Source organism: Neolamprologus brichardi, chromosome 1 (assembly GCF_056152115.1).
Source record: "Neolamprologus brichardi isolate AB-2024 chromosome 1, ASM5615211v1, whole genome shotgun sequence".
NCBI classification, from domain to species: domain Eukaryota; kingdom Metazoa; phylum Chordata; class Actinopteri; order Cichliformes; family Cichlidae; genus Neolamprologus; species Neolamprologus brichardi.
The window spans coordinates 1,752,501-1,773,383 of NC_142104.1; the positions used below are offsets into that span (position 1 = coordinate 1,752,501).

The following is a 20,883-nucleotide window of genomic DNA, read 5'->3' on the forward strand; positions in this document are numbered from 1 at the left end:
GTGGTCGGCCTCGGCTCGTAGCCACGTGCTCGTCTGTTGGCAGCAGCGAGGATCCTCCGTGTGGAGTTCGGGTCAGTTTGACAGAAGCTGTTGTGCGATGTTGAGTTTGAGGTGGTGAAACGTCAGAAGGACACCTGGAGGAAGAGGTCCGACCTGAAGGAAGAGGTCCGACCTGAAGGAAGAGGTCGGCTTTTTGGTTGTTTTGCCGTCGGTGGATTCGGGATGATCGCGCCTCAGATTCGGCACATCAAACAGGAAGCGTAGGCCGGGAGAAAAATCTTCTTTCTGACCTTTTTAGATTTAATTCCACAACTGTTGAAAGTAGATGTGTTTTCTTTACGAAGCCAGCAGCTCTCCTGACATTTCAGCCTCCTCTTTCAAAAGACACATTTGTGAGTCATGAGTCTGTCTTGTTGGAGCTGAAGAGGAAATATGTAGTCTGGCTGTAAAATGAGATACAGCTAAGATCTCCGTGCAGTGGCTTTTTTCCCTTCTTAAAATAGCCAGGACCCCAACTCCCTTTGGTGTAATAGCGAGGAACAACAAGCGTCTGAAAGCTCCGCCGAAGTGGAAAATAAAGGCTTTTAGGCTCATTGAGATGACTGATGCTGGCTCCGTGTGTCGTTCGTAAGGAATAACAGGAAGTTTCTTCAGCTCCGTCGTTTACCTTTCACAGATGCGCACATGTTAAAGCGTTTAACGGCGTGTTTGCTCTGAGATGTAATGTTTCTGGTCATTTCTGATGTATTGAGTGAACAAATGTTCCGTTCTGTTGTTTGTGTCGTTCTCCTGCTGCCAGCTCGCCACATATTCTTGGCAGGAAGACAGGACTGCTGGAATAAAAGCTTTACACGCTACCTTCGGTGATTTGTTGCTGCCGCAATTTCTACAAATTACATTAAAGAAAAAAAATGCAGTGGGGGAAACGTCCCACTCTCCAAAATAGCTGCGCTTGTGTTTAATTTTCCTGAGTAATTAAGGAGCGTGAGCGGCGTTTCAGCTGCTGAATGGTGGCAGCAGCAGCGGGGAAGAAGAACGATCGTCCAAATTAGGCCGTAATTTGTTCGTCAATGAGTTTGGTCAAGTTTGGAGTGAGGGCTCAAGCACCAGTGTGCTGCAGTTTCTACTGATTCTGTTTAGCTGCTGATTTCTGTCTTTATTCTCCGTCATCCTGCTCACCGTAATCCCAAATACTTCATTTGAGGGCAGCTTGACTTTGTTTCGGTTCTTCCGAGATGTTCCACCTCTCACCTCTCGGACACAGCTTGGAAGCATGTTCTCCAAACACAAAATCTTGGTGCATTTTTTTCTTCTTGGAATCTACCAGAGTAGCTTTGGATGACTGATGGTTGAAAATAATCCTTCTTTATCTTAAACTGGGACTCTGGACAATCCCTGCATTCTTCCTCTGTCTCAAGGAAAACCTTTTAGCTCCTGCCCCATTAAGCCAACTGTCTTCTAATTGGCTGCCCCTCCCAAACAGAAGGTTGAAAGGTGGAGCTTGTGGTCGTGCCCAAATTCATGGGCTGCATCCTCCTGAGGACCCGGCCTTCGCGGTCTACGTGGGCCGGGTCCTCAGAAGGTCGGGTAGGCCGGAAGTAAACGGTTGGGGAAATTGGACGGTCTAGCCTTCTGATTAGCGTCACCGCTGTCTCGGTGGAGTTTAATAAACTCGGCCCTCTGCTCCTTGCTATCTAAAATATAACAGGACACTGGAGTAAACTCTCGATAGTCTCACACTTCTGTTTAATCAGTTTTCTGTTTGACGTTTATTCAGCTGTGTGAAAACCAAGGAGGAACCCACCCGGGGGATTAATAAAGTTTTATTTTATCTAATCTAATCTAATAACTGACATAACTGACAAAACTAACAAACCGATTTACTCACGAACAAATAAAACACTGAAAAAAGCCCAACAATAACATTTTTAGGTTGTCTAAGTGACTTATATATCACGTTTAACCTGAGCAGCGAAACTCTGCGGTGATCTGAAAATGATGTGTCGGGAGTTGTGCCGTTCTCGGCAGCTTCAGTGACCCTCGAGCTCCCGGCGAGCTATCGAGCTGGTGGGTAGCAGACGTCTCCGAAAACGTCGAAGCACTTTTGCAAATATGCGATATCTTGATAAACCGAGCAGATATTTGATGTTTACACAGCTACTTTCTCACCTGAAAATATGTTAAAAGTTTATTTTGTGACCCAGAAAGATTAGTAAGAGTCATTTTAAAACTTAGTAGCGGCGCCATTGTTGGAAACTGGAGTTTGGCTGGGCCGCGCTATGAATTCTGGGATATGGTGGGCCATGAAGGACACACCCGACCCATCCTTCAAATTCGGGGAAAAGGAGGACGCATTTGTCGGCTGCATTCGGAGGAGTCTACGAATTTGGACAGCCTTCGGCGCGTCGCTGTGACGTAATCGGTCTACATGAATTTGGACACGACTTCTGTCTCCGTGACGTCGTGCAGATTCCAGAGTAGAAACAACGATGTAATGACAGTAACGGTATTATCAGCTGAGTAGAACTGAGGAAACTTCTCAGATGAGAGGTGAAAGGTCACGTCAAAAGGAGTCCCTCCCATGCTTTGTTTGTGATCTCTCTTTGATGGATGCCCCTCCCTCATCCTGTTAAAAGGGCGTTCTTCCTCCCCACCCTCACCAGTGTGAGCTGACCAATCCTTGAGGATTTGGACACAGCTGATGATTTACACTTGATGCATGCATTGGGGGCTCTGGGGGATTGACCCCCTGACCTTCCAAGTGGCAGACAAACCCTCACGTGAGCCGTCACTCTCATTTGACAGCTAACCCAGGTTTGGATGGCAGCATCAGCCGTAATCTCACGTGTCCACAGGCCACTCCTGGTGCTCGTGTAAATCGATACAATCCCAGGATTATCGTATGAAAAGAGATCTGATATGAGCCGTGTTGAATTGAAGGATTAATCCTTCCATGTTTGCGTGTAGGCCCGCGATCAAATGGCATGAAGAACCGAGGGAGCAAAGTAAGGTGTTGAATTTCCTCCGTGTTCAAAGTGAAGCTGAACTTCAAAGTAAAAGTATTATGTTGAACTTTGTGTTTGGTGACAGCTGGACAAAACTTGACTGCTACTCAGGAAGGATTACAAGTTAAAGTTTTTATGATCATATTTACAGATCTGCAGTGAAGCAGCAGACGTTTGTAACCAAAACACCCTCGAATGCAACGTGAGGAGTGGGCAGGGGGGGGGGGCTTTATGTTTGTCTGTGTGTTCGTGCGTCAGACCCCCAGCTTTTAAAAGCCAACGCTGACTGTGGTGTGAATGTGTGAACTGTTTTGTTCTTTGCCCAGGCATGTATCACACTGTTGACGTATGTCAGGCTTCCAGCCCCCTTACCATCACACACACACACACACACACACACACACACACACAGACGCACACACACATACACTCAGACGCACTAACAGTCGATCCCAGCTGAGTCATGACGAAGGTGTTTAGACGGTCAGAGTGGCGTCGTGAGGCCCACACAGACACCAGGTGAGCTGTGTCTCTGGGAGGTTGGAGAGTCAAGCATGGACTTTGTTTTTGTTCTGCAGCAGCTCCACACTTTCTAAAATGAATGATTTAATAAAAGAAAGAGTAGTAGTCCACTTTATATCAGAGCCGTTTCTGTGAGTTCGTGACTGGTTTGGGCCGTACCAACTCCTGAGGGGAAGCAGCTGCTAAATGTCCTCAGCAGCTCATCTCTAAATGTGTGCGTCTGATGTTTGGTGTGGAGCAGGTGGTGCAAAGCGGGTTTACCAGACCTTTTTGTTCCTCACCCTGCTGGGCCGTGCTGCCTGCAGCAGCCGGGAACAACCTCATGAGTAGGGATGGGTACCGGTGTCCGGTTCTGACATAAACGGTAGTAACCAGACCGAAAAGCAGCGCACATTTCGGTGCTTTATTTCCTGAGATGTCACACACTTTGAATTCTAGCCAATCATTTTACGTTTCCGAGGATAGTAGGCGGGTCCAGGTACGTACGTTCTTTTAGAGCAGAGCTACAGATTAAAAATGCCCAAGAGGAGAGGAAGAGGAGAGTCCTGGCCCCTAGCCCTGCCAGTGTAGCAGAAATGATGAGGATGATGATGCAGCAGCAGCCGTTCTTCTCTGCGTGAGTAGCTTAATGTTGTTCGTGTGTAATTTACGTTGAGTAGGCTAACCACGTGATTACATTAATGCATGTAAGGTGAACTAGCAAACACCATCATAGCTACATGCGGCTGTCTTCTTGTTTGATGGCAGATACTCCCTTCACCCTGGACAAAAAGGCTAAAATGACCAAAGAAAAAGTGGGAAACAGTTAAACATGAGAGGTTTTTGGACAAAGTTTGTGTTTTTTCCATTGATTAAGCTGCTTCCAGCCCAGAGTGATACCATATATGCCCCATAGCTGCAGAAAAGGCTAACATTGTTATCTTTTTACAAAAAAACAGCTGAACATGAGAGGTTTTTGGACCAATTTTGTGTTCTCCATTCTTTAAGCACCGGTTTGAGCACCGTTTAAGCACCGGCACCGTTTCAAAAGTACCGGTTTGGCACCGGTATCGGATAAAACCTAAACGATACCCATCCCTACTTGTGAGAGGAGTGAGAGTGGACGGACACATTACGAGTGCTTTCAAGCTTCCAATTCCCGTCCTGCACCTCCGGAGCAGGCGAAGAGCAAAGCTCCTTCAAGGTTGCCACATGTGCACCTCTGGGATGCTTCCAGTCTTTCCCGGGTTACCTGATAACATATAAACAAATCAATTTGCATGTTTCTGCAACCCGGTTGCCTTCCAAAAGCCCGCCGTTACGTCCCCGTTTGTTTTAACATCACATGATTCAGCTTCTACAGTCTGCTGCCGGCGACGTTTACTTTGAGTAAACTAGCGAATGAATGCACGCGTGAGTCCACGGATCCACATGGATACTTGGATGCAGATTAGTGACTGTTTTTCACGAGAACATCAGTTTGGTTTCTCTCTTGTGACCAGTTTAGTTAATCGGTCTACATCAGGATCAACTCCAGCAGGGAAACGTTCCTAAGTTGGGAAAAGCATCAGCTACTCGTAAAGTTTTTAAACAAATCTGTCCACACTCAAAGGAATATTCACGCCAACATGCTGTCTTTAAGTAATCTGATAAAAAAGTAAAATAATCTTTTTTACGACCCCCTATCGAAGTCGAACATTTTCCTTTCTCAGACGGTTTTTCATCTTTTTTCCATTTTAAAAATACATTTTTTGCTCTATTAGAAGAAAAACCTTGTTTTGCTCTCAGAAAATGGTTATAATTTATAAATATGCACTGCAGCAGGGTTTCTTCCTCTCTGCTAATAATTACATTGCAGCTGGAAATGATCCTGTATGAACAGAACTTTAGTGTCTTCCACAGCGCAGTGATTGTTTAATAGCTGCCACTGTCTGCCAGCACAAATACAGCTCAGTTTCTGAGGACTCCTCAACATCCTCACTCAAAGAAATGTCCCACAGTTGCGTGTCAGATCCACAGCACACTCGTCCACAGGGCTAAACGTAGGCGTTCGGGGGGTTTATTAACCTGAAACCACCCGCAGGTGCCGTAATGAGCGCGCTCGGCTTTCACTCGTGTCTCGGCTTTCGTGAGTGTGTGTGCATATGCTGGGGTGAAAGTGTGTGGGCTACGTGACGGCTCCCCAGAGACTCTGTCTGGACATGTTTCCTCATGACTCACCCAGAATCTGCTTATTTTCACCAAACATGGGTTTTTGACGGCTGAACGAAGACCGGATATTTTCAGCTGGCTGCATAAAAACCTGACGATCCAACTGTGGTTGAACTGAAGTCGGTCGTTCGGTGCTAAGATTGAAAAAAATATTGCGGTAATGCAAGAAAAATCATGATTAAAGTGCATCATGATACCAGGACGCGTATTCATACTAGGGCTGCCACAAACGATTATTATTGTGATAGTCGACTAATCAGATCATCATCCATTGGACATACAGCTACAGCTTATTGCACCAGCAGCATCTGCTCTTATATAACCATAATTAGCTTACAGCTTTAAGTGTTTAGGGTATGTGCTAACTAACAATAAAAAGATGATCGTTTATTAAATTTTAATGAAATTTGCAGATTGTTTCGGTGAAGTTTAATAAACTCCTTGCTATCTAAAATATAACAGGACACCGGAGTAAATTCTCGAGCATCTCACACTTCTGATAATCAGCTGTCTGCTTGATGTTTATTCAGCTGTGTAAAAACTATAACTTTAATCTCAGCCAAACCGATTTACTCAGGAACAAATAAAATACTAAAAAAAGCCAAACAATAACATTTTGAAGTTATCTTAGTGACTTATATATCATGTTTAACCTGAGTAGCGAAAGACAGCGGTGGGTTGAAAACGATTAGCCGGGAGTCCGGTGTTCTCACGGCTCTAGTTAGCCTAGCCCCCGGCTAGCTATCGAGCTAGTGGCTAACAGACGTCTCCGAAAACGTCGGAGCGCTTTTGAAAATATGTGGTGTCTTGATAAACTGAGCAGATATTTGAGGTTTACACAGCTACATTCTCGCCTGAAAATATGTTAAACGTTTATTTTGTGACCCAGAAAGAATAATAAGAGTAATATTAAAACTAACTAGCTGCCGCCATTGTTGGAAACTGCGCTGGGCCGCGCTATGAATTCTGGGACACAGCTTCTTCTTCTTCGGGGTTTAACGGCAGCTGGCATCCTTGTACATGCAGTGCTGCCATCTTCTGTTTCAGTCCGTTATTACACTCTTAAATCCTACTACTTATTCCTGCGTCTTTTGTGATCTTACAAAGCTTCAAACGACGCGTCGACTATTAAATCAGTCGTCGACGATTTTGATAGTCGACGTAATCGTGGCAGCCCTAATTCATACGTTAGACACGTTTTTATCTGCAGTAGGGCATTGCCATGGATTTCTGTAATCATTCGATTTTGACTCTGACAGTCAGAAATATTCTAATTCTGATCATTTATTCGTACATATCTCTGTATAAAAACAAAGCTGACGCTTCATCAGAGCTGTGAGCATCACAGCAGAAGCGTTTGTCTCAAAGTAACTGAGGATAAAACAGAAACATATAAAGGAGATTTTCCTGGTCTGACTTTTTCTAACAGATAACCTTAAAAATATTCTGCAGTCGATCAAAAATGGAAGAAAACCATGAATCAGCTTCTGAACCTGATGCTGCTGAAGTTACAGGTTTGATTAGAGACTCAGCTCAGAGTTTTAAAAGCTTATATTTCTGCACTGAACAGCAGAAATGAGGCTTTCTTGTTGGAGGTGATTTCTGGAAAAAAAAACAAAAAACAAATAATAAGCAAGAAAATAATGCAGAAAACAGATTTTTGATGGGAAACTGTTCTTGAGAAACACTGAGAGAGAAACAAAAACAGCCAAAGTCAGAGAAACACTGACGATGTCGATCAAACCTGGTTTGGATCTTTTGCTGCTCGTTCGGTCAGTTTTGGTCAGAGTGATGAAACTGCAGCATCTGCATCTGTGAGCTGTCGGCTTTCAGCCTGACGGCGCGTCCGTGCCGGTGTCGTGCCAAAGTAGGTATCCCCGACAGAATTTGTTTCCCCTGTGCTGGGAGCACGCGGGAAGTACTGATGTTTTCATTTTGTGAAAAAGTGAAAAATTAGTATCGTTACATTACCATTCAGTTTGAGGGTTACAACAGAAAAGTTTCAGGAGTAATGCCTCATAATAAGAAGTGTTTGTGAACGAAAAAATCAGCAATGTGGGAGACTGTTTGTCCGTGATTTGGACAGTCCAGTGTGTGCTCCCGAAGCAGGGGAAACCTAGTTTGGCACGACACCGGCGTGTCTGTGCCGGCGTGTGAACGATCCACGCTCTGTGTTCACGTCTTTCTGCTCTCATTTGAGTTTTAGCTGTTTGCTGGTTGTTGAAACAGTTTTGTGAGCTTTAACCTGAGATTCTGTCGTTACATTTATATTGAAACTCTTGGTGATGATTTAATGAAGTGATATCACGTTATTCAAGATAAAATTGATTTTTTAGTGGACGATGTGAATAAAATAAGCGTTTGTGTTTTCACACTTGTGCTCTTTCACTGCAGATGCTGTATTTCAGGTAAGGGTGCCATAAAAAGTAAATACAGGCCTAAAAATGTTTTCCAGTAAAATTCTGTTTTTATTTTGGATTTTTGGTTTTTAACCTGTTGCCAGGGAGACCACAGACTCAAGCCTCCCCACTCAACACAACGAAGCCTGCCACAGTGTTTCTAGAAGAAATTTGCCGTGGAACCATTCCTCTGCAGAATTTGTTTCCACAGGGACGAAATTTAACTTTAAATCTCAAAGATTTCAGCCTCAAGCGGAAGAGTTCACGTATCTCAGGATTGAGGAGCGATGGACAGACCGATCAATGCAGCCTCACATTTATAGCGTGAAGTTTCCCGACAGTTTGCAGTAATGATATTTGAGATTATTTAAAGAAAATACTGTGAATGATGTTTTATTGATGCTTGCAGCTTGTTGGCATCAGCCTTTGTAAGTGTAAGTAGATGAAGGGCGTTTTGCATCCTTTCCCACCGAGCTGCTGTCACTGATGACAGACGGCCTGATTCAAAGAGTGCATGTGTTAAAGCCAGCAGCAGCATCACGCTGCAATATTATTGACACAGCATGAATCAAATGTAGTGTTTCTTTCTGTGAGTAATTTAAAGTAAAAGTATAAAATAACTGCTGAACATTTTAGTTAAAGTAACTGTAAGTCAGTATCTCGCCCAAGGACATTTAGCACGCAGACTGGAGCAGCCAGGAATCGAACCACCAACCTTCTGGCTAACAGCTGACCTGCTCTACCTCCTGAGCTACGGCGACTACCAGGAGTTTTAGCTTTCACCGTTATAAGAATGAAACCATGAGATAGTTTTTCTTGGGATCTTTTGTGTTTTGGATCGAGCTTCTAAAAGCTTCCGCCGTGCATCGGTAATTTCCATCCCCTGTTTGATCTCCCACACGGTGAGCAGCCAGCGAGCGCGTTGTCTGTCTACGTTTGCTGCTCGCCCTTCCTCGTTTGCAGCCCGGCTGCACTCCATGTTCTGTTTTTGCCCCGAGTGGTTAAACATGTTGTCGAAGTAGCTCCAGGCCGACACGTGGTCTCAGACACGGCTGGGCTTGTTGTGGCGCACTGAGGAGTGTAAAGTACGGTGTTTCTGCCACAGCGACATTTTTATATTCCATAAAACGCCGCCATGATGTGACGCAGCCCTGGTGGTTGGTCAGCTGTGGCGAGGTTCTGGAGGCGAGTCTGTGGATTTGCTGGTCGAGCTTGGTTCCTCTCCTGTGGCTGAAGGAACAAAGACAACAGCTGGCAGCAGTGAGCTTCCTCTGAAGGGCGCCTGAGCTCACCGCATAGTTTATGGTCATCTCATTCGTTGACATCACCGCAGCCTCGTCAGCGTTCATACTGGTGTTCGAAGGCACGCTGGAGTCACCGCGGTGTTCCCCTCAACGCCAGCATCACATCAGCATAGAAGTATGTTGGTTGTTGTATGTTTCCAGCATCTCGGAGAATCTCTGAGCTCCTGAGATTTCACGAGATGACAGTAAAAAGTGACTTTGGAGCGCCTCGGCGCCTCCCGGGAGGAGCTGGAGGTGGTGGCTGAGGACGGGGGGGTCTTAGTCTCTCTGCTGAGAATTAACATTTACCAAAATTTACATTTTGCATCTAATAATTTATAATTCTTCTCCATAAAACTCTTCTTTAGTTGTGAATGATCTGTGGTAAAGTGAAATCATTTGATAAATACACCTGTCATGTCGGGAATCCAGACTCCTCGAGATGTGCTTTTCAGCTTTAGCGCCAGCAGTGTAATACAATAAAGTGTGTTATTTGGCCAGTGGTGCTGCTCCCCCTCGACACACACACACACACACACACACACACACTCTGAAGCCTGAGTGGGACTTTCCAGTGTGAGGGAAATTCCATAGGATGTTAACAGGGAGCAGATTTCCAAGCTCTGGCCTTGTACTTAATAAAACACAATCCACACTGAACATTTAACAATTTCCAGCCCCACATCATATTTATTGCTTTTCAATCTGCCATTTTTCCACCGCTCCAGCACTTCTCTCTGTTTTTTCTGAGGTGACAGAAACTAGGACGTAACTCGTGCCATAAGTTTGGCTCTGTGGGGCTTCCTTACAGGGAACGTCCTCTCCTACAGCCGTGTACGAGCCATACAGTACGTCCTGCTTCCTCATCTGATCCCGAAACGCTTCATTATTAATAAGAATATTAAATACACTCAGTGTAAAACAATCTGATGTGTCTTTCAAACCTTTAGTCATCTCAAAAAGCTCTTCCAACGTCACTTCCTGCAAACCTTTTCAGACTCTCAGCGGTGACCTTGACTCTGAACTCATCCTGAGTATCGTGACAAATGTTTAACCTCTTTAACTGAAAGCAAAACCTCCATCAGGTCCATGTAAGGCTCAGGTTTGGGTTTCTAGGCCTTTTTATGAAATTTCCACGTTCGGACCACCGAATTGGAAAAGCTCCTAACAGAAAAGCTGTGGTGCCAAAGTTTTGGGATTACATTTAAAGGGTAATTCTAGTTTCTGGAGGTTTGTCTATCAGCCTGTGGCTAAAACAAAACCAATCTTAACACTAGAGCAGTCCCCAATGACCTGGCGGATGTTCAGAGGTTAATCACTGGAGAAGTCGGCAGTAATAGAAAGGAAGACTTCCTACATTCATCATTTGTCCAGCAAAAAATCCATAAAGTATTTTTAATGAGAAGTTAACAGCTGATTTGCTCGACTACTGCTGTGAAGCCATAATTTCCGTTTTCCTTAAATGCATCGGATGAATTAATCCATAATTTTCTTCCACTTATCCAAAGCCGCAGTTCCAGCAGGTTATTCCAGACCTCCTTTAAAACAGCAGCGTTTTCCAGGTCTTCCTGGAGGATCCTGAGGCCTCTCCTCTTTCCCAGGGTCCCCTCACAGTTGGGTGTTCCTGGAAGACCTCCAAAGGGAGGCGTCCTGATCCGATGCCTGAACAACCTCAGCTGAACTCGTCACCCATCTCTGTGCTCAGTTATGGAACATGCAGGAAGTCATAAAGTCTTAGTTTGAGGTTTGATTTAGTTTATTTTCCAACACTGAACAACGTTTAGCACCAATATGAGAAGCGCTCTTTAACCTGGTGCACAGCAACAGCTGCTCAAAGCATCCTGTGCATGTGCTGAACCCTCGCTATGAAAGGAAGAGATCTTATTTCTGATTCAGGATCACCAAAGGTTTTTGCTGTCTCTGTCTTTCCTCATACGTGCTCTTGATTTTCATTACATCACCTCTACCTCACTCACTGCAGTGTGGTGGGAGAGGATGAGGAAAAAACGCCATCTTTATATAACCAGAGCTGCAGCCAACTGTACTTGTGGTTGGAGGAAATGTCTTTAGGCTTGAATCATCCTGAGCTCTGCAGCCGGACGTAACCGGGCTAGTCCCCGGGGGGCGGGGGTTGAATTCTGGCAGCGCAGTCTCTCCTCAGGTTTGGTCGGGAACGGCTGCTGATCACTACGAATTCTTCAACTCTATCCAAAGTCTGTCAAAAATATTCTAAAGGGCTTCAGTATGTTGAATGAAGAGGTCAACAGATCTCTACGTTCAGCCCAGAGCAGGTTTTCCCTTTATCTCGCCCTCCTGTTATCGTTCCATATGCACGAGCTGCAGCGGCTCTACATGCTCATTCAGAAATATCATGTGGTCTGGTGAAACCCACAGAAACCACAGTCTTCATCATTTCTAACCTCGCTGTTGCACACGGAATAAAGAACCCACTGCAGCGTGCCGTGGTGCAAAGCTACGGGACTGGGTGGGACTTTTTCCCAGCACAGGTGCAGGTGTGAACGTTTTCAGGGCTTCCTGTATTGTTTATGCACGGAGGAAGATGTGATTGCAAAAATCAGAAAAATATGCTGCCTGCAACATTTTCCAGTAAACACTTCCCCATCCTGAAGAGCAGCAAAGACGTCCAAATAATCCCTCGATTCGTCCCGGTTGAATTGGACCTTTTCATACGTGCAGCCTTGAACTCCTGTGGAGGAGGATCGGACATTTAGATGCCTTTGACCTGTTAGCTTTCTGCTACAAGGCCTGTGTTGGTCCCCTCGTGTCAGATTTGGTGCTATATAAATAAAACTGCTGCTGACCCCAGGCTTTATTTGACTGGTCCTAACCGGCTGTCCCTCCCTGAGTTTGCCTGTTTCTTCCTGTTAAAAGGGAGTTTTTTGTTCCCACTGTCGCCAAGTGCCTGCTCACAGAGGGCTGTCTGATCGTTGAGGTTTTATCTGTATGACTTTATAATACAAAGCACCTGACTGTTGTTGAGATTTGATGCTATAGAAACTGAATTGAAGTGAGCCTCATGCATGCAGCGCTCGCCTCCTTTTCCTCTCTTTCATTTTTAACATTCAGTAACTGCATGAAGTTTGAATAGTTGTGTTCAATGATTGAGATTGCAGTTATGGACCAGAGTAATTGCGGTGACTGTAATCGAGCCTGTTTTCCTCACATCAGAAGCTGCGTGAGGAATGAAAAGCTCGGACGCTGTGCAGAGGTGCGCCGCTGCCCGTGCATTTCTGCGTGTTTGCTGCTCTGCTGCTGCGTGCTTCCCTTCAGATCACGTCTGTTGAGTGTCTGCAGCGCTTGTTGGCTTATCGGGTCCTTTTAGTTCTTTCTTTTTTCATCTGTTATTGTTCTTTGTTGGTTTTGAAGGCCTCCGGGGATCAAGTCACCTTAAAGTAATTATAGTGTCGAGTTACGCGAGAGGCAGCCAGCGGTGTCCTGCAGTGAGCCAGCTCTTAGCCTTGTCTGGGTGTACACCCTCTGTACACAAAGCCACATATTTTTCTTCAAAACTGAGACGAGTGTGAGAAAATGACCCCGAGCTGTCGTTTTACTTATTCAAACAGTTTGAGAACTGAACTTTAAAGACGGTTGTTTGTATCTACGTCTAAATCTTGTTAGGATACCGTTCTTTACCGAGATCGGGAGTTTTAGTGTGAATCATAGACAAACAGGCCGATCACCCTCAGGCTGTGCAGGATGGTGCCAGCTGCAAACAGGACTCGCTTTATTCTGGATTATTCTGGCATGAACTTCATAGCGAGATCATCAGAACTGCTCTGTCAGTTTGGGGCACAAGCTCCGCCCCTTTTTGACTAAAAGGAAATGTTGGCATTAAAACTAATTTCATAAGAATTCAAGAGCTAGTTTATGCTCACAGTTCAAATGTTGACGTCAACGAGACAAAAACGGGTCCTTTCCTGACTCTCGCTCGACTCTTTGGTGCGTCTGCAGCCGTCGAGTCTGCACCGTGTTACTGAGGCCGTCCTGCAGCAGGGCAGGAAATGGCGGGCTGCGCTGTAGGCTGGATGTGCTCGCTCAGGCAGCACATACGATAAATTGGAATCGATACAGAGAAGATTAGCATGGCCCCTGCGCAAGGATGACACGCAAAATCGTGAAGCGGTTCCACATTTTGATGAACGCTCACTTTCCTCAGGTTACGGTTCCAGTTTCTGTTGTTTCTGTGTTTTTTATTGATTCTGTACAGAGATGAACTGTTTTTGTTTCAATGTTTTTGGGAAACATTAATTTAGTTCAAACTAAAGTTGTGCAGTTCTTCAAAGCTCTGCACAAAGTTGATTCAGCCATTGGATGGTTAGAGCTCAGATCCTCACAGCAGTCGGGTTAGGATGGGGAGTCTGGCTCCGCCCTCTTTTGTTGAATTAAAATCTGACCTCAAAGTTTTGAGTCATTTCATTATAATTGATCAGAATTTTCTGTTCAGTGACAGAAACCATAAAATCACGGCCTTCTTTCTTCTGATTACCAGAGACGACAGCACCGTGACCAGGTGGCTGCTCTGCCATGTTAGCATGTCAGTGTGTCTGTGACGGAGGCTAGCCCGCGTTAGCATTAGCAGAGCTGACAGAGGCCTTTGCTGCAGACGAAGCTCAGTGAGGACTCCTCTGTGTTAGCTTCAGTAAAGCCTGAACTCCATGTCAGCAGTAACGAGCATCACAACAGCACTTATGAACTCTTGACTTCAGGCGGATTCATGCAAATATCAATAGCACTGATATCTGATCGATACTAGTTTGATAGACGAGCTTTAAAAACAGGTTTTATGTTATATAAGGAATTATTCTGCAAAGTAACAATCACAGCTGTTTAGAGGTTATTAAAGTTCACAATCTGCACATCGGTGATTTATTAAATGAATGACGGCGCTCTGTTCTCGCCTACATCCTTTATAGGTTCAACCATCAGTGTCAGCAATGCTGGGCCTGGATTTACTTTGTTACCATAGTTTGCAGGACTGCACACAGCTGCCACGCCCACTCACAGGGGAAAACTGTGTTTTGTGGGTCATGTGACTCTTCCACACAAAATGATCCCTATGAGCGCTGCCTGAGAGAGATGTTCAGAGACGATGATGATGGGGAGAACTTAAAAATGATGAAGAACATAAAAACAAATTTTTACAAATCAGATAAAAATAAGATAACAGATGAAAAAACGTCATCGACTGTTTCAACAAACTCAGACGTTTTAAGAATGAAGTGTTTTAAACTGGAATATTTCTTTTTTCACCTCTTCTCTTTCTGTTATTGGAGTTTCATATTTTTAAGCAGAATGTTGCGATTTGTAACTCTAACCTGACGAAAGATCAAAATGTGGAACCGCTTCACGATTTTGCGTGTCATCCTTGCGCAGGGGCCATGCTAATCTTCTCTGTATCGATTCCAATTTATCGTATGTGCTGCCTGAGCGAGCACATCCAGCCTACAGCGCAGCCCGCCATTTCCTGCCCTGCTGCAGGACGGCCTCAGTAACACGGTGCAGACTCGACGGCTGCAGACGCACCAAAGAGTCGAGCGAGAGTCAGGAAAGGACCCGTTTTTGTCTCGTTGACGTCAACATTTGAACTGTGAGCATAAACTAGCTCTTCAATTCTTATAAAATTCGTTTTAATGCCAACATTTCCTTTTAACTAAAAAGGGGCGGAGCCTAAGTGAACCACTGATTTGTGTGTGAAATGTTTGCACACAGTTTACACACAGATTTGTGTATGTACGCTGTGAATGAGGCCTGATGTGAAGTTGTTGATGCTAAATCAAGAAACTGTGAATCCTCCTTGCTGCTGGGATCGTCCTTAATCCATCCAATAAGAGGCTACACCTGAGGTGGAGGCAGGTGATCTGCTGTTCTGTTAGCATCTCCAGAAAAACGACCAAACTCATCCTTATGAAACTTGATGAAGAGCAGTCAGATGAAGAACCTGAAAGATTTACAGCTTTAACTCTGAAGGAAATCAGCTTTAGCAGCTGAAATAACTGAGGAGGTGATAACCTGAGGAAAGAGGCCTTAAGCTCCGCCCCCTTTAATTGTTACTAATTTCATAAGAATTGAAGAGCTAGTTTATGCTCACAGTTCAAATGTTGACGTCAACGAGACAAAAACGGGTCCTTTCCTGACTCTCGCTCGACTCTTTGGTGCGTCTGCAGCCGTCGAGTCTGCACCGTGTTACTGAGGCCGTCCTGCAGCAGGGCAGGAAATGGCGGGCTGCGCTGTAGGCTGGATGTGCTCGCTCAGGCAGCACATACGATAAATTGGAATCGATACAGAGAAGATTAGCATGGCCCCTGCGCAAGGATGACACGCAAAATCGTGAAGCGGTTCCACATTTTGATGAACGCTCACTTTCCTCAGGTTACGGTTCCAGTTTCTGTTGTTTCTGTGTTTTTTATTGATTCTGTACAGAGATGAACTGTTTTTGTTTCAATGTTTTTGGGAAACATTAATTTAGTTCAAACTAAAGTTGTGCAGTTCTTCAAAGCTCTGCACAAAGTTGATTCAGCCATCGGATGGTTAGAGCTCAGATCCTCACAGCAGTCGGGTTAGGATGGGGAGTCTGGCTCCGCCCTCTTTTGTTGAATTAAAATCTGACCTCAAAGTTTTGAGTCATTTCATTATAATTGATCAGAATTTTCTGGTCAGTGACAGAAACCATAAAATCACGGCCTTCTTTCTTCTGATTACCAGAGACGACAGCACCGTGACCAGGTGGCTGCTCTGCCATGTTAGCATGTCAGTGTGTCTGTGACGGAGGCTAGCCCGCGTTAGCATTAGCAGAGCTGACAGAGGCCTTTGCTGCAGACGAAGCTCAGTGAGGACTCCTCTGTGTTAGCTTCAGTAAAGCCTGAACTCCATGTCAGCAGTAACGAGCATCACAACAGCACTTATGAACTCTTGACTTCAGGCGGATTCATGCAAATATCAATAGCACTGATATCTGATCGATACTAGTTTGATAGACGAGCTTTAAAAACAGGTTTTATGTTATATAAGGAATTATTCTGCAAAGTAACAATCACAGCTGTTTAGAGGTTATTAAAGTTCACAATCTGCACATCGGTGATTTATTAAATGAATGACGGCGCTCTGTTCTCGCCTACATCCTTTATAGGTTCAACCATCAGTGTCAGCAATGCTGGGCCTGGATTTACTTTGTTACCATAGTTTGCAGGACTGCACACACCTGCCACGCCCACTCACAGGGAAAAACAGTGTTTTGTGGGTCATGTGACTCTTCCACACAAAATGATCCCTATGAGCGCTGCCTGAGAGAGATGTTCAGAGACGATGATGATGGGGAGAACTTAAAAATGATGAAGAACATAAAAATAAATTTTTACAAATCAGATAAAAAAAAGATAACAGATGAAAAAACGTCATCGACTGTTTCAACAAACTCAGACGTTTTAAGAATGAAGTGTTTTAAACTGGAATATTTCTCTTTCTGTTATTGGAGTTTAATATTTTTAAGCAGAATGTTGCGATTTGTAACTCTAACCTGACGAAAGATCAAAATGTGGAACCGCTTCACGATTTTGCGTGTCATCCTTGCGCAGGGGCCATGCTAATCTTCTCTGTATCGATTCCAATTTATCGTATGTGCTGCCTGAGCGAGCACATCCAGCCTACAGCGCAGCCCGCCATTTCCTGCCCTGCTGCAGGACGGCCTCAGTAACACGGTGCAGACTCGACGGCTGCAGACGCACCAAAGAGTCGAGCGAGAGTCAGGAAAGGACCCGTTTTTGTCTCGTTGACGTCAACATTTGAACTGTGAGCATAAACTAGCTCTTGAATTCTTATGAAATTAGTTTTAATGCCAACATTTCCCTTTAACTAAAAAGGGGCGGAGCCTAAGTGAACCACTGATTTGTGTGTGAAATGTTTGTACACAGTTTACACACAGATTTGTGTATGTACGCTGTGAATGAGGCCTGATGTGAAGTTGTTGATGCTAAATCAAGAAACTGTGAATCCTCCTTGCTGCTGGGATCCATCCTTAATCCATCCAATAAGAGGCTACACCTGAGGTGGAGGCAGGTGATCTGCTGTTCTGTTAGCATTTCCAGAAAAACGACCAAACTCATCCTTATGAAACTTGATGAAGAGCAGTCAGACGAAGAACCTGATAGATTTACAGCTTTAACTCTGAAGGAAATCAGCTTTAGCAGCTGAAATTACTGAGGAGGTGATAACCTGAGGAAAGAGGCCTTAAGCTCCGCCCCCTTTAATTGTTACTAATTTTATAAGAATTGAAGAGCTAGTTTATGCTCACAGTTCAAATGTTGACGTCAACGAGACAAAAACGGGTCCTTTCCTGACTCTCGGTCGACTCTTTGGTGCGTCTGCAGCCGTCGAGTCTGCACCGTGTTACTGAGGCCGTCCTGCAGCAGGGCAGGAAATGGCGGGCTGCGCTGTAGGCTGGATGTGCTCGCTCAGGCAGCACATACGATAAATTGGAATCGATACAGAGAAGATTAGCATGGCCCCTGCGCAAGGATGACACGCAAAATCGTGAAGCGGTTCCACATTTTGATGAACGCTCACTTTCCTCAGGTTACGGTTTTAAAAAGTATTAAACTACGATAACAGAAAAAGGAGGTAAAAAATAAATATTCCTGTAATGGCAACAATTAAAAAGGGGTGGAGCCAGCTTTCAAACTGGAGACTAAACTTAGGCATCGACTTCTGTAGCTGATCCCAGAGCAGCTGTGTGGATCTGACACTTGTTGTTGTGTGTGTGTCTGTTTGTGTCTGTCGGTCTGTCACTCAGTGTCACAGCTACATTATGTCTTCATGATGACGTCACGTTTGCTTTGTGCGATAAACAGTTTCCACAACTCAAATATGGAAACATTAAACATGTGAATGTTACAAAGTAACAAAGTAAACTTTAAGCTTTTGTCTGTAATAGAATTTTAATCCAGACCTAAACTCGAGTCAGCTGCTGATCCAATGACAGAGCAGCATTAGCTGACGGCACTCGTGTCTCCAAACACGTCCAGGAAGTTCACTCTCTGTTGTGCTCGTTTTTTACCAAACATCAGCCACAACCCAGCACGGTGTGTTTGTCTTTCTTTAGTCAGTTTGCAGCTTATATTTTGTGTTGAACTGATAATCCAGGATGTGCTCAGTTAAAGTGTGTAATCGACTACTCAAAGCCTGTTTCACACACATTCACATGCATGCAGGGTAACGCAGGCTTAAAGAAACTTGGACGTGGATCGGCCCACCCTCTGATTGGTAGACGACTCTGATTCTCACTTCCTGTTTTACTTTGGCGATCACTCTCTTTGTGCGTCTCTGGTTTTGCTTCGTTTGTGTTCTGGTCATTATGTCACCTGTGTTTAATCAGCTTCAGCTCTGTGTTTAAAGTCCTCTCGTGCTTTCCTTCGTCCTGTTTGTGCTTTCCTGGAATCTCGTTTTGTTTGTTGCACTTTGTGGTTTCCTGCTTTTTTCCCTCCAGCTTAATTAAAGCTCGGTTTTTGTTACCAGGCTTGGATCCAGTGTTCTGCATTTTTATAAACAAAACATCGTTCCTCCAATTTCTGCTGATTCGGGTAAAATTAGATTGAAATGCTGCTTCAGCGTGAAACAACCCTGCACTGAAAATCGGCGAGTGTTACCATCCTGACCTCTCACAATCAGCTGTTTCTTTGTCTTTTAAATAAAGTTGTGCACATTTTTGGTCACATGACTGTTGAAAGTTAACCCAAAACACACTTTTTAAAATGTTGCTCCAGTGAATTATGGGAACAGCTCAAGATCCCGGGAACAGAGCTCCTGTCACGGACATTAAATATTATATATGCAGGTGTTTGAGTTGATCCTGCTGAGCAGGTGTGGAGTCGCTTTATACGCACAGCTGTTCTGTGATGGTCACGTTTGTCTGTTACAAACTTTTGTTAGTTAAAATGCAAGAAGCAGGACGTGTGTGTATTTATTATTATTAATCCACTTTCTTCCTGTTCTAAACAATATTTCTTCTCTTCTGTGACTTGTTTAGCTGTGATTCCTCTGCCCCTCAGTTATTTGGTGATCATGTGATTCTGGTGAATCTGTTTACAGTTTTTTACAGACGCTAGGACACATTTCTCAATACTTAGGTCACTTTTGCAAAACTCTTCACACAGTGAGCACAACAGAAGTCTATGTGGGCTAAACTGAGGATCAGTTATCATTGTTTTGGCACAAAATGCATTCAATGACTACATCTCTCAAATTTCATGAATTATTTTCTCACTCAGACACAACAACTGCCAAAAATCTTTGTACGTACAGGACATTTTGCATGTGCTTACATACTGTTTTCAAAACTGTTAAACTTATGGTCAAAACAATAACATAATGCAAAACTGAATAAGACAGCAAAATTCAACAGCAATATTTTATTGAAACATATTTTAAATCTAAAAATGCAGTTTAACCAGCCACAGCTGATTCTCATTGTAGATGAACATCTACACAGGTGTTACTCTATTCTTTGGTGTATTGCCCTAGATGACATAAGATGTGATGTGGATGAGAACCTGTGGCCAAATGGAGAAGACCGAGTAGATTAGCATTACTATTGTATGTGTATCAGTGGATGGTGTGTATACAAATTCTTGTATTTTGGGATTACTTAGTGCAAAACAATAAAAATACATAAACAAATATTAACGAATTCTGCATGATGTCTGATTCATTCCAGTAACATATATTGAAATTATAAACAGAGATGTGTCCTTGTTTTACACAAGAAAACACTGTAATGCTACATGTTGTTAGTGTTTTTTAGGTCATTGTTTTGTGGGTGACAAAGTGTGTTTGTCGGCTGTCAACCTTTGCTAGTGTTCTGGAAGAATGAGTTTATTTGAGACCTGAATAAAGTGTTTTGGTAGTTGTAGTGCATTTTGAATGTGAAATGAACTGCTTTGCCAAGCTGAAGGTAAGTTAGGAGAATTGTGTGAAGAGTTTTGCAAAAGTGACCTAAGTATTGAGAAATGTGTCCTAGCGGCTGTAAAAAACTGTAAAGCAGCTGAAGGTTTTATTTGGTGCGACGTCCTCACGTCTGATGTTTTTCACACTCTGAACGTGTTCCTCTGTCCTCTCTTAGGTATCGGGGGGCTCGAGGAGTTCGTCTTGAAGTCGGCCACGCTGTCAACCGCACCCGCCTGTCCGCCCTTTACCCCGCTCAACTTTGAGGCCACGCCCATTGTCCGGGTTGCCATAGAGCCCAAACATCCAAGTAGGTCTTCGAAGGCACTCTCACATGTAGTTTGTGAAACTAATCTGCTGCTTTGTTAAATTCAGTGAAACCGGAACGTTTACACTGTCTCCTTTCATTTAGTTGGACACGTGTGTGAGTCTGTGTGTTTGTGAGTCTGTGTGTGTGTGTGTGTGTCTGTGTGTGTTTGTGTGTGAGACTCCCACGCACTGAATTTTGGTATCAGCCAAAAACAGTTGAAG

General features: G+C 44.1%; 1 protein-coding gene and 5 non-coding genes across 6 annotated transcripts in view; 4 read left to right on the forward strand and 2 right to left on the reverse strand.

The window, feature by feature from the left end:
* The window catches only part of efl1 (elongation factor like GTPase 1), an 84,110-nt gene that overhangs the window by 39,169 nt on the left and 24,058 nt on the right, over positions 1 to 20,883 (forward strand). The window contains exon 15 of the mRNA XM_087834342.1: positions 20,531 to 20,662. Within this exon, the coding sequence (XP_087690468.1) occupies positions 20,531 to 20,662 (132 nt within the window). The remainder of the gene's footprint in view (positions 1 to 20,530; positions 20,663 to 20,883) is intronic.
* Positions 13,448 to 13,554, forward strand: LOC118455051 (U6 spliceosomal RNA). The gene has a single exon (XR_015719483.1). It is a non-coding gene; the product is annotated as a U6 spliceosomal RNA (small nuclear RNA).
* LOC148106232 (U6 spliceosomal RNA) lies at positions 14,749 to 14,855 on the reverse strand. The gene has a single exon (XR_015719487.1). It is a non-coding gene; the product is annotated as a U6 spliceosomal RNA (small nuclear RNA).
* On the forward strand, positions 15,661 to 15,767 carry LOC148106233 (U6 spliceosomal RNA). The gene has a single exon (XR_015719488.1). It is a non-coding gene; the product is annotated as a U6 spliceosomal RNA (small nuclear RNA).
* LOC148106234 (U6 spliceosomal RNA) lies at positions 16,947 to 17,053 on the reverse strand. The gene has a single exon (XR_015719489.1). It is a non-coding gene; the product is annotated as a U6 spliceosomal RNA (small nuclear RNA).
* LOC148106235 (U6 spliceosomal RNA) lies at positions 17,860 to 17,966 on the forward strand. Its single transcript, XR_015719491.1, has one exon. It is a non-coding gene; the product is annotated as a U6 spliceosomal RNA (small nuclear RNA).